At 48.6% G+C, this 13064-nt stretch overlaps 2 protein-coding genes across 2 annotated transcripts in view; one reads left to right on the top strand and one right to left on the bottom strand.

Annotated features, from left to right (window-relative positions):
* The window catches only part of fam131bb (family with sequence similarity 131 member Bb), a 37038-nt gene that overhangs the window by 1028 nt on the left and 22946 nt on the right, over positions 1–13064 (top strand). The window lies entirely within an intron of this gene.
* Positions 41–12886, bottom strand: zyx (zyxin). The gene is made up of 10 exons (XM_067237242.1): positions 12759–12886; positions 6746–6985; positions 5969–6228; positions 5736–5831; positions 4185–4835; positions 3805–3946; positions 3365–3534; positions 3059–3237; positions 2798–2918; positions 41–2674 (listed from the first exon to the last, which is right to left on the bottom strand). The coding sequence occupies exons 2-10, from the start codon at positions 6963–6965 to the stop codon at positions 2561–2563; spliced, it is 1953 nt and encodes a 650-aa protein (XP_067093343.1). The 5' UTR covers positions 6966–6985; positions 12759–12886; the 3' UTR covers positions 41–2560.

Genomic DNA, 13064 nt, shown 5'->3' with positions numbered 1-13064 from the left:
AACTAACCAGTTTGGAAGAAAGGACAACAACCGTTTTGGCAATTAGCAATTTGTTTTATTATTTTGAGTACAGTAAAATGAGAAGAGAAACAAATATAAGGTCAATAACGTTTGCATGTTTTGAAACGTAAACATATACTGTACACTTTCACACTATCATAATTGAGGGATTTATATAAGAACATTATGAAAAAACAAGGCAATAATCATACATGACAATTAAATTAATGTTGGAGGAAAATGGAGAAGGCATTATCATCATCACTGTCATACTGAGCACTGGTGATGGAGGCATGGTCACAAGGGTGAAATAGTTTGTGCAAATAAAAAAAATGGAGATAATACTTAAGATAGAAAAACATAAACAACAACAACATCATCATCACAGTTTACATGCCGAGTCACATTTGGCCTCCTGGTTTGGGATGTTGTGTTAGTTATTGTTTAACTGTTGTGCAAGGCGGTGGTCAAATTCATAAGAACGAATGTGTTCGTGGGAAGGAGTGTTGCTATGGGTAACACCAGCCTAAAAACAACAGTGGGACATCATCTTGGAAAAGGACCGCATGCAAACCAACAAAGTCAAAAGAGTCATAATCGATGTAACATAGTACTGGAAGATTATAAGTATAGTAACTCAAAATAGAACAAATACCAAAACACTATTATACACTAGAAGAGTTATGGCAAAATAGTGGTATTCATTGAAGACTGATATACCATGTACAACACACACAACCAAATTAAAGAGATGTAAAAAAAAAACAAATAGGAATGGGAAGAGTGAGCTGAAGGTGTTTTCAGTCAGTGACCTGTACTTTGCAGGAGCATCTGAAGCTGTTATAATGTTCCTGCTCTCTGTAGTGGCTGCTTGGTTTTATACCTGTGTGGCTATAATACTTAGAATCCTTGTTCGTATCAGGTTTAGAGCATTGTTCAGAGAGCTACGACTGCAAAAAGAAATAACACAAAACATTTAGAGTTGGGAGGGTGGGTACTCACACTTAAAGTAGCAACATTCTGTATCAACCTTACTGAAACAACTGATGGACTATACAGCTCTGGAATACATTGAGACTACTGCACCTTTTTGCTATTATTTATTTTTTTTAAGTTGAGAAGGACAATTTTAAGTGAGGAACATGAACGAAAAAGGTGCAGTGGTCTCTCAATGTATTCCAGAGCTGTAACTTGTATGCAGTCACAGAGTGAATGACACACCAGGAGACGTCTTTCTGTATAGCTTTCTAACAAGAAACACCATTGTACACTCTGTTACTCTGCTTTCATTCAGCTGTTCTCCTTTCTGAGATCACTGGAATGGATTCTGTTTGGCACAACTCCCTGTCTCTTTTGTTCTTGACAGCATGCCACAAAATTACACACTAGGCTGAAATTCGCTATTACACTTTAAATTATTTTCACAATGACAATTTTTTTTATTTCATTTTTATCTTGCATGATCAAATGGAGCAAGACTATCAGAGATCTGTTTGTGTTGCATGCCTATGAAGTAACAAGCTCACACCACAAATGAAAAAGAGCAACGTTCACGATTTTCCGCATCTTTGTTTTTTGTTTTTTTTGCACTAAGGTGTTAGCCCTAGGGGAACTACATTTCCCATACTGCACCGCTCTGTAAAACGTGCAATGCCCGATGGGATGTATAGTTCTGAAGAAAGCACACTAAAGGCTGTTAAGGAACGTGTTTGCTCACAGGCACTACAACGCCTGGTGTGCTTAAGGTACTGCCAGCCCACCAGTGCAGATCTGGGAGCTACAGGGGGGGCGTCAGTCCACCTTAACACCTCATGTCTACGTCAGTCCACCTTAACACCTCATGTCTACGTCAGTCCCCCTTAAAACCTCTATCGACTCATGTCTACTTAGACACCCCATAATGCTGGAAAAGGAGGCTGTTAGGCACTGACTTAAGATCAGCTAAACCTCCCCTCTCAATGTCTCAACCATCACGATCCGAGTCAATAGAAAACTGACCTCAGATCAGTGTCACACAATCACTGTTCAGTCTATAACAGCCATCAATCACCCGTTCCCTTTGTGACGTCAGACAGAACATTCTTCAGGTCAGAGTTCAGAGGTCAGGAGGGCACGAAGGAGGGCGGCCATTTTGGACTGGTGAGACTGAGCCCATGACAAAGATGTGTTTGTGCAAGTCATGCTGGGGGAGATTCAGCGTAAACACAGAGCGGCCGCGAGATCTAACTCAGGCTCGCGAACAAGGCCAGCGAAGGGGAGGGAGGGAGGACAGGAGGAAGAGAGGAGGAAGAGAGAGGGAGCGAGAGGAGAAGAGTGTACATCAGTGCAGTACATTACCTCTGCATTGAAGGAGGGAGATGGAGAGAGAGACGGGAGGGGAACACTACCAGCAGACAACTCGATACAAACATCCTCTACCTCACAAACACTCACGTGCGCACATGTAAAGCCCTGTTGCAAAGACATGAAGGGAAATGAAGGGATCCTGTGCTTTGGGTTAGTTTCTGTTGTCATTTCCCCCTCCCCCCCCCCTCTATGAATGACTGTTGTTTTCCACCAATCAGTGCATGGCCTGCTTGGCTCGGTGGGTGTGGCATTTCATGCACAGTATCTTGCCGTCCAATGGGTAACAGCCATCTGCATCCGCCTCTATGGAGAGGGGGCGGGAGCAGTCCTGGAGCAGGGACAGGACGAGGCAGTGTCAGAAGGCTCGCTTCCTCAGGACCATCAGATTGTGGGCAAATTGACTGAATTTTGGTTATACAACAATGTTGATGTCACTGTTTGTGGAACTCACCTCACACCGGTAACACTTGAGATGGAAGTTTTTGTCGAGGGCCACGACTCTGACGGTCTCCTCGCTTCCCGGGGCAGGAACGATGGGCTCGTTACAGCTCACACACAGGGGAGAGAAACGCCTGACACACACACACACACACAGGATGTTAGGACATAGAGCTTATTGACATTCCAGAGAGACACACACACACAAACAAAAGATCCTACACTTCCTTGTGCTCAAGCCTTTACACACACACACACACACACACAGACCTACCTGTGATAATCCTGGACACAGTAGGGGTTGTTGTTGTCGTCGGTGATGAAGGGCGCCCCCTCCAGGCTGCAGGAGCAGGTGCTGCAGCGGAAGCAGTGGGCGTGGAAACACTGGCCCACCGCCTTCAGCACGCGGTCTGTGATCTTCTCACCACAGCGGGAACACACTGCCAGGGAACTCTGAGGAAGACATCACACTGTTCATGTGTGTGTGCGTGTGTTTCTCTCTCACCCCCGCTGTACGAACATACCGAGAAGGTGAGGTGTGTGTGTGTGGGGTCACGCAGCGTGGCGTGGGGGTCCTCACCACGTAGCAGTCCTCACACTCGGGGGTCCCGTCCTTGTCGTAGAACTGCATGCCCTGCAGAGGGCGATGACAGCTCAGGCAGCAGAAGCAGGCCGAGTGGAAGAGCTTGTCCATGGCTCGCACGGCCGGCTGGGTGCGCGACAAGGACTCCTTACACTTACCACACACCTCTGAGGGGGGGGAGGGAGGGAGACAGAGAGAGAGAGACAGACAGAGAGACAGACAGAGAGAGAGACTGTAAACACGGTTTGGTAACTTGGACAGTAAACACGATGAAGAGCATGTGTGCGTTTGTGTGAGTGCATGTGTTACCTGTGTGAGTGCATGTGTTACCTGTGTGAGTGCACGTGTTACCTGTGTGAGTGCACGTGTGTACCTGTGTGAGTGCACGTGTTTACCTGTGTGAGTGCACGTGTTACCTGTGTGAGTGCACGTGTTACCTGTGGGTGCTGATGTGATGACAGGAGCATGTGTGTCCATATCTTTGATGAAGTCGTTGGTCATTCTCTCCAGCTCCTCCACCTCTCTCATGGAGAGGGGAACTCCACCACCTGGGATAGGGACTGGGCCAGGGGGCGAGGGCTAGGATGGGGTCGGGCACAACACAGATTTCACATTTGCACACCCAGGTGCTCCCTACTGTACTCGGTAAAGGCTACCAGAAAAACATGTATGTATTGCATTGAGTTCACCAAGCGTTTGGTGTTTTAATGGTTAAAGAAATGGCTCTAAAATAAAACATATATTTACAGATTCATCCAAATCTATATAAAGATCCAAAATAAATGTTTCTGTGAAAGGCTTGGATAATATAACATACCTTTGATGGAGAGGGAGATTTAATTGGCTGGTTGAAAGAGGAGGGCGGTGATGTCATCGTCTTAGGCTGAGGAGGCGGGCCTTGGGCAGGAGGAGGCGGGCCTTGGGCAGGAGGAGGCGGGCCTTGGGCAGGAGGAGGGAGCGGGTTCATGTTTTCCAGGCTACCCATGGGAGACTTCTTTAAGTGATTGAAGGCAGGGGGAGCCACTGAGCTGGTCGGAGGCCCAGGGGGCTGGGGTGGGGGGGGAGGGAAGGAGCTGGCTGTGGGGGAGGGTTTAGGGGTGGGGGCGGCCGGGGAGGCCATGCCGTACGGGGCGGGGATGTGGTTCTTGTTCGGCTTCGGCGCCACCGGGGCTGCCATTCGGACCCCGAACCCCGTCCCGGTTTGATTGACAGGAAGGGAACCACTCTTGGGAGCGCCACTCGGGCCTTTAGCCAATGGCTGTGCGGCGGGGGCGGGCGCAGAAGCGGCAGATGCACTGTGATTGGCTTGGTTTCGGTTGGTTCTGGCTTTAAGCTCCTCCGCCCAGGGCGCCGGAGGGGGCTTGTCCCCCATCTCCGGAGGGGGGAGGAAGGAGAGGGCGGGCTTGGGAGCGGTGGGGGGAGGAGCACTCGGCTGTCGTGCAGGTGCTGCGGAGTACTGGCTCGGTAACTACGGAGACGACGACAATGAAAAGTTTGTTTAACGCAGGTTCCTGATATGCTTTACTAGTTCCCTTGTCGGTCAGTCGTACTGTTCTGCACAGGCTCTGGGCTTATCAGCCACGTTATCAACATTCCATCCACCCTTCCTCTGCACCCTCGCTGTGGAATCAGTTTGACAGCCCACAGAAATGCTCTATCTGCAACTTCATATTCAGTCGTATCTTCTGAATGACTTGTATTGACAGATCCCTACCTGACCGGTACGAGGGCCAAGGGCCTTATCAGGAAGAATATGGTTCCTGACGTTTCATTTGTGATGTGGAGCCAACATTTTTCTCTTGTGACCCAGTTATTCCTCGTCGGATAAAAACATTGTCCATTTATGGACGCTTGTTTCTCGGGTGCCTGAACGCCTGGAAGCAAACTCTTCTCGATCCATTTATCTCTTTCCCTCCCTCTCCCTCTCTCACTCTCTCCACTGCTCTGTATGCATCACACATTCTAATTTTCGTCCAGTGAGAATCACTCACTCACTCCACCCCACCTTCGCTCTCCTCCTTTCTCCGTGTCTCTCTGTATCTACAGTTTACTCATCCCAGAGTTCAAAAACAGGCATCTTGGAAGCTCTCCAAACTACCTCCACTGAGCCGTCTCCTCTCCGTGTTTTCTCTCTGACTCAGCGTCCCGCCCTGACCCCGTCCTGCCCCCCGCCCTGACCCCATACTGCCCCCCCACTGCCCCGCTCTTCCTCTCCCTGGTCTCCTCTGTGACGGCCTTGTCACTCCCACATGCCTCACCTAGCTCCTGTCACCTTGTGTCCCATCTCTTAAGACGTTGTGCACTGGCCCTCCCTCCATCTGGAGACCCCCCATCCCTCCCTCAGCCCAGCCCAGCACGTGTCCTCTACCTTGGGGTTAAACGGCCCCCTGGTCTCCATCTCAGAAAGCAGGTCAGTCAGAGAGTCCAGCTGCTGGTCGAAACTAGTCTGCTTCTCTATCAGGTTCTGAGAGAGAGAGAGAGAGAGAGAGAGAGAGAGAGAGAGAGAGAGAAAATGAAGAATATCAGAGAAACAAGGTCAGAGTCCTTCATACTTCCACGGCATTTGACAAACTGGTATGAAAGGGTGTACCACAGACTCACCGTAGACTTCCCGATGGCACTGGGAACACTGGCACCAGGGACCGGGAGAGGGGGAGGAGGCGGGGGAGGAGGGGGAGGAGAGGGGGAGGTGGGGTGACAGGCAATTTCCTCAGGGGGGTCCGGGAGGGGCAAATCATCAACCGCGGGTGGGGGAGGGGCGGGAAAGGCAGGGTGGGGGTCCTTCAGGGATGTGGTGAAGCATACAGGGGGCGGGGCTAGCTGCTCAGCATCATCCAATGGGGGAGGAGGGGGTGGGAAGTCTGACAGAAAGCAGGAAGTTGATAACGGTTAAAAAGGCGTGACAATACAATTACACTTCCATTTTCAAAATGCTCCGTTGCCAAGGATACTAATCATTTTCTATAAAATGGAGGGTTTCATGTTTATTTTTATGTTTTTTTCATGTATGTTCAGATGATTGGTCCAAACTCTAGGATCACTAGAAAAACTATTAAATATTCGACAACAAACCTGCTCTTGACAACAAAATAACAACATGCTTTCAGTGCCAAAAAGGGTTAACTGAAATTGAGTGCAGTGAGGACCAGTCATATAGCTAGCTAAAACCTTCAACTGATTCCTGCCTAAGCTCTACTCTCTCCCTGTGATGAACCAGAGGGCTCAACCACAGCATGGCATCTCAACCCATTTGATACCTTCATACCAAATGCCCCAGAGCTTGGAGAGGAAGAGGAGGAAGGCTGCTAAGTGGACCAGTCGTAGATTTGACATGCAGGACGTCCATGTTGAGCGAGACAGCGGCTGACATGTTCATACCTTCATAGAGCGAGGGGGGAGGGGGGGGCATCTCTCCGACTCGACCAATCATGCCCGTGCCGATGGGTGTTGGGGAGGGAGCGGAGGGGGGGGTCACGCTTTTGGGGCGCGGTGCAGTCACAGAGGCGAACTTCTTTGGTTGGTTGTAGAAGGACGGGGTGGTGACCTTGAGGTTGAGGGAGGAGGTCACCATGAAAGGCTTGCTGCTGGAGTCCTCCATCTTGCTTGTGTCTCTTTTATCTGAAGGAGGAACATAAACAGATGTTTACAACGGTGTGGCATTTGGTCTTTGAACTTTGGACGTCTTGAAAACTTTTTCGTAAGCGAACATAAAAGAGGATCAGTGCCCAGAGCACAGTCATCGTTATAAAACGCGGCTGACGAATGTAGACTCCGCTCATCTCCTTTGTTGGTGCATTAGTAGTGACACATCATGAAAACATCTCAAACGTTTATTCAAACTACAGCAATGTTTTAATTGCTAAATGACAAGAGTCCTTGTCCTGGAAGAGTGCCTGAATGCCTCTGTGGTCCATTAATAGTATGAATACGCGTCAACACAACCTCCACAGCCGAACAACACAACCTCCACAGCCAAACAACACAACCTTCACAGCCGAACAACAGCGCACTGGCACACACACCCACACAGGAGGCCTTCAAAGCACTCGAGTACACACACACACACACACACACACACGAGAGGGACTTCAAAAGCACTTGAGAGACTCGGATACACACACACAGGCACACACACACACACAGGCACACTAGAGCACAGACTAACCATAGAGATGCTTTCAGAACCGGGGTAACATTGTCACGCGAGGTACGTCAAAAGCGGGGGGGTGGGTCCTGCTACAGGTTAGCTCAAATATTTACCTCACACATGTTTGCCATTAGCAGACGTTATCTCGATGGCCCCGGCTCCTCAGAGAGCCAGCAAGCGTTTCCCTGAAGGCCTGGGCTTCTCCCAGTGCCCTCCAGCCAGACCCAGACACGTGCCCTCCAGCCAGACCCAGACACGTGCCCTCCAGCCAGACCCAGACACGTGCCCTCCAGCCAGACCCAGACACAGACCCCATCTCTCTCACTCTGCACAGCCCACCCCCTGCCTGGTCAAGTCTCCTTCAGCTGTAAACAACTGAGTGAATTGCTCGTCTAGACAGCATCAGTCAGGGCAAGTTAGTTATTCATTCCTAAACGTCCCATCCTTGTATAAAAGAGTGTTTCCTGTGTGCCGGCTGGAGCAGGGCTGGACCCCTTAGGGTTCTCATGCCCAATACCGAGGCTCAGACTGGCTTTAGGGGAATTAACACAGTTCTGTCCACTTTTTGGGTCACAGCTATTTGGAAGCAATAGGGCTTTGTGCAGTGTTGTGAAGTTAAGGGGCCAGAACTGGAGAAAATAACCAACATAACGCAGACTTCACTTCACTCTCTCAGGTACAGTGGCATGCAAGTTCTGACAAGAGAAAGAATCATTCAGCGGGTTAAAATATTTCTGATATGCTGACATAAGCTAGGGCTAGCCACAACCGATCTGACTGAAGGCTTTTAAAATGAACGTTTTGATATGCTTTCCTCTCACAGATGTCTGTCTCAGGTGACCATACTTCCAATCCACCAGGAGCCTGAAAGTACCACGGAGGCCTGCAGATACCCGGGTTTGAATCCGGGGGTAGCCTGGGCCTTGGCTGCATGTATGATCCCCTCTCTCCCCCCTGCCTTTCCTGTCACTCTATACTGTCACTTAAAAAATAATAAAGGACAAAATGGCCCCAAAATATGTAACAACAACCATCCCTGCAAAGTGAGCAGACAAGTGCTGCAACCTGAAAAAAAAGAGGTAAAAACACGAATCGGAAGATCTTTGCTTTTTACTTGAATAATGCAGAAACAAACGGGAATTAAATATTCAGGAGAATACGGGTCGGGTTCCAGTGGAAAGACACAAATCAACCTGGCTGTCCTGAGCACACACACACACACACACACACACACACACGCACACACACAGAGCACACACACACACACACACAGAGCTGGGCACGATGTCCATATTTCACCCGTGAACACTAAATATAAAACTAGTCTGACAGACTCCCTCTACCACATCACACAAACAAAAAAAACAGCACTCTACCATGTGTGTTCCAGACTATGACGGCTGGCCTCTGCTACCAAGGTCTGCAGCACTCAGTACAATCCTCTAAGGGAAACACGCGCCACACTTTGATGTATAATGGTTTTAACCAAGACTGCGTGATCAGTATGTGTGAACGAGGGGTAGACCAAGAAAGCCTCTGTCGACCCGGTGGTTACAGGACTATAAACCCCTTCTGCCATATTGATGACATTGTGGTTGGATTCAGTTTGGTCCCAGTCTGGATACACTAGACATGGGTAGGTGGGGGGGATGGGGGGGGGGTTGAGGGGGCCTATACGGTGAAGTGGGTGGGGGCGGAGGGGGGTTATACGGTGAGGTAAGCCGTATGGTGATCCATTCCCAGCAGCCCCCCTACTGAACCCTAGGAAATATGATCCCTGGGATGAGACCCTTGCTTTGGCACTACAGCACAATGAGATCATCTCGCTCTACATTTTCCTCTCTCTCCCCCACCTTCCCCCTCCCTCCCTCCCCCCTACTTCTAACTCCCTCGCTGTGGTCCGAGTCTCTCCTGGAAGTGGGATAAGGTTCTCCCACTGGGGAGAATGGATGACTGAACTCCTCTCATCCCTTAAAGTCTCTCAATCGCCCTCTCTCGCTTTGTTTCTCCGTCCCTCTCTTTCCTCAGTGTCTCTCTCTCTCTCTTGTCACTTCCATCCCATGACATCATCAGGGTCTGCATTTCATCACTGCGGCCTTACAGCCATACCTAAGGACGACACGTGTGTGCAGACTAGGGACCGAACATAAATCATCTACTGTAAATAAGAGTTTAGAACTTGTACATTATGAATTCCACATGGTTGGACACACAAGGGAGGGGTCTGGAAGTCTTTTTGCTCTTGAAAGGCCTGTGAGGCCAAGGCAGTGGAGTCAAGGCAGTGGAGTCAAGGCAGTGGAGTCAAGGCAGTGGAGTCAAGGCAGTGGAGTCAAGGCAGTGGAGTCAAGGCAGTGGAGTCAAGGCAGTGGAGTCAAGGCAGTGGAGTCAAGGCAGTGGAGTCAAGGCAGTGGAGTCAAGGCAGTGGAGTCAAGGCAGTGGAGTCAAGGCAGTGGAGTCAAGGCAGTGGAGTCAAGGCAGTGGAGTCAAGGCAGTGGAGTCAAGGCAGTGGAGTCAAGGCAGTGGAGTCAAGGCAGTGGAGTCAAGGCAGTGGAGTCAAGGCAGTGGAGTCAAGGCAGTGGAGTCAAGGCAGTGGAGTCAAGGCAGTGGAGTCAAGGCAGTGGAGTCAAGGCAGTGGAGTCAAGGCAGTGGAGTCAAGGCAGTGGAGTCCAGACAAAGCAAAGTCTCTCTGTGGGGAGAAGCAAGTTACGAGACAAGAAACGGTTTGTTATGGTCGGTTTTAGTGTTCATCAGTGGGTGTTCTGTGGTTGTTGGCTGATAGCTGCACAGTGTTTTCAAGGCTGACGATGCAAAACCAGTCCACATGGCAACAGACCTACCTCACATGGAACGGAATATTTGTGACATCTCCGTCCTTCCATGCCAGGCCACAGAATGACTACGGCTATTGTTGCCACGACTCCATTGTAGTACGACTAATGACACACCCACCTTCTGGGGAGAGCGTGTCTGTCTGGACGGGGGAGGGAGGGGGGGCTCAAGCAGCGACAAACAAGCTAATGATGTCTCGTCTTACAGGTCACTGGCCTTCCAGTGGGTCGTCTCCCACTCCAGCTCCCCCTGCCACGCCCAGTGTGCCAGGGACGCTACTGAGAGACTGCCAGGCCGACATCTAAGAGGCCACTGTGGAGGTTAACGGGTTGCGAGTAGGATCCGTCAAACAGCCGCCCAAACAGCTGCACACTGAAACTTGCCTCACTGATCCAGGAGGAGGGTAGACGAGGGAAAAACAATGAAATGTGACAACTGAAAAGAGAGAGATGCAGAGACTGAGAGAGCCTGAGAGAGAGAGAAACCGAGAGAGACAGAGAGAAACCGAGAGAGAGAGAGAGAGAGAGGGGGGGGGGGAAGAGAGAGACCAAATTCCACAAAAATAACAGCGATGAATAGCAGTATCGCTTGTGCAGCTTCAAATTAGGCCAGACATTCTGTCACCCCGTAGCCACACAAGTGACATCAAGTATCCACTTGAGATCTTCGCCCCCAAATGTAGGCGTCAGAAAACTACAGGGTCTCTGCATTCTCAAACACACACCACCCTAACCCCAACCAGAGCCATAGTCAGAGTTGTTCATAAACATGGTCTATTATGGTGTTGCGTTGAAGACGGCATCACACTTTCTCTTTTGGAGAACAGAGATGGCATGTGCACAAACAAGTCTGGATAATATCTACAAATCAGAAGAACGCTATGCCAGTTTAAATGTAATTTGTATGTTTCTGTGTCTGTGGGGCAGCATAACCATTAAAAGCACTTAAAGCTTTAGCTAAACCCTCAGTAATCTCTTTACAAATGTTGCCAGTGAGCAGAAAAACACGTATAGAAATTTGAGAACACACACTTTACTTTAGCCATTGGAAATTCGATTAGGAGAGTAAGTTTCCTACAATTGTTAGATTCTGACTAAGACTTACCGCAAGTTATACTTTAAGAAATGTTTCATGTAGCTTGTGTGGCAAACCAAAATTAACACAAAAGCAGCGAGTCATGACATCATGTAATGTATGAATGGACAGCTGGTACTATGAAATCTAGAGTCGTTCTGGACACTGGACACTGGGCACATCTCCCCTGTCCTGGTGCCCCACCCACCTCTGGTCTCTGAACATGCCATTGATTAGTTATGGTTACTACAAGTCTGGTCTCGATGCGGCTGAGATCCACTTAAGAAAACATCTACACAGTTTGTGAATGTAATTTAAAGTCGCCTGTACGCCACAAATCTAACAGGCAATCCAAACTATCTTGCGGTGAAACTGCTCGATGTTAGCCTGGCTAGCTGGACAGCTAGCTACCGTTAGCTAATCTAGAACCGTAGCCAGAAGAAAACAGCGAACCAGGAAGAACTGCGTGTCATTTAATTGATGTTAACGTGTTACCATGCTAATTCCTTCCACAAAAGGATGAAATAGATATGCGTTTTAATGGGAGCAACGGTTGTTGTATGATGATAGCTAGCGTTATGCACTTACCTGGCTCCGTATGAAATCCTGGACACCTCAAGTGCGGATCCAGAGTCAGTCGCACACTCCTACTTACTCGAGCTACGGTTCTACCCTACCCTCCTCGATCTATTGCTGTAATACCATTCAACGTATTAGTTCTCGAAAGCCCTAGCTGCAACCTATGACGACGCTGTCATTCATGTCTATTTTTTTGGGAGGTTTTGGTGACTCTTTGCCTGGTTGACGTCTTTGCGAGCTAACTTTGTACTGGACTTCCGGTTAAGAGTCTTCCGCATATTCTTTCTTAATTCTTACTGGACAGATAGTTTCTGCTAAGCGGACCGAGAAGTATATCTGTAAACGTGTGCACATTCACTAAGCAATGTGCTCAAAGGCTATGCAGTCAAGCAGAAAGAGGAACACCACACAGGGAAGATGAGTAATAATCATAGACCAGTAATCAACCAGGAAACAACTTCACCATTTTGGGGCATTGTTATTCAGTACTCATAAGTTTATGACTGCATTCTACACAGACAAAAACGCATCCATGGTTTACTTATTGGCTTTGTCAGCAATTTGTCAATTATTCAAATAAAGTGTTAAAGAGACCATTGGATTTGCACACTTTTAGTCTATGATCAACCCAGTGCATACTGACCAATGCACTGGTTAAATACTTTTAACCATCATTAAAAATTATTAAGATCACAATCAGATAAATACTTACTTCTATAAATGTCTAAATGGAGAACAATCTCTAATCATTAATTCCCTTACCCTATAATTTCTTCTTCTCTTTCTCTGTGTAGATCCGAACCTTGTCAAAAAAATTATGTGTGGCCAGTGCTAACTCCTCTCTCCCCCTCTCAGTTCCTCTACAGCTGTTAGACCCTCCCCCTACCGCTCGCTCTCTGGAAAAGGAATGACACCATCCTTCCAAACAAGTTCTTTCTCGTTTGACTTTTGCTCAAGACGTATATATATTACTATGTAAACATCTCTCTCGCTCTCTCTCTCTTTGCGTTTCTCTCTCCTCTTATCCCTCTCTCTCTTTTTTTCATTCCAGTCTTTCTGCCAGCTTTG

Source organism: Osmerus mordax, chromosome 6, assembly GCF_038355195.1.
Source record: "Osmerus mordax isolate fOsmMor3 chromosome 6, fOsmMor3.pri, whole genome shotgun sequence".
Classification (NCBI taxonomy): Eukaryota; Metazoa; Chordata; class Actinopteri; order Osmeriformes; family Osmeridae; genus Osmerus; species Osmerus mordax.
This window is presented reverse-complemented; position numbering and strand designations above follow the sequence as displayed.

Bases quoted from the DNA above. Each gene is read 5' to 3' on its own strand.
- zyx (XM_067237242.1), bottom strand. From the start codon at position 6,965: ATGGAGGACTCCAGCAGCAAGCCTTTCATGGTGACCTCCTCCCTCAAC. The intron at 6,229-6,745 runs GTATGAACATGT...GCTTTCTGTCAG, and splicing joins TCCCCCCTCGCTCTATGAAG to ACTTCCCACCCCCTCCTCCC. The intron at 5,832-5,968 runs GTGAGTCTGTGG...TCTCTCTCTCAG, and splicing joins GTGCCATCGGGAAGTCTACG to AACCTGATAGAGAAGCAGAC.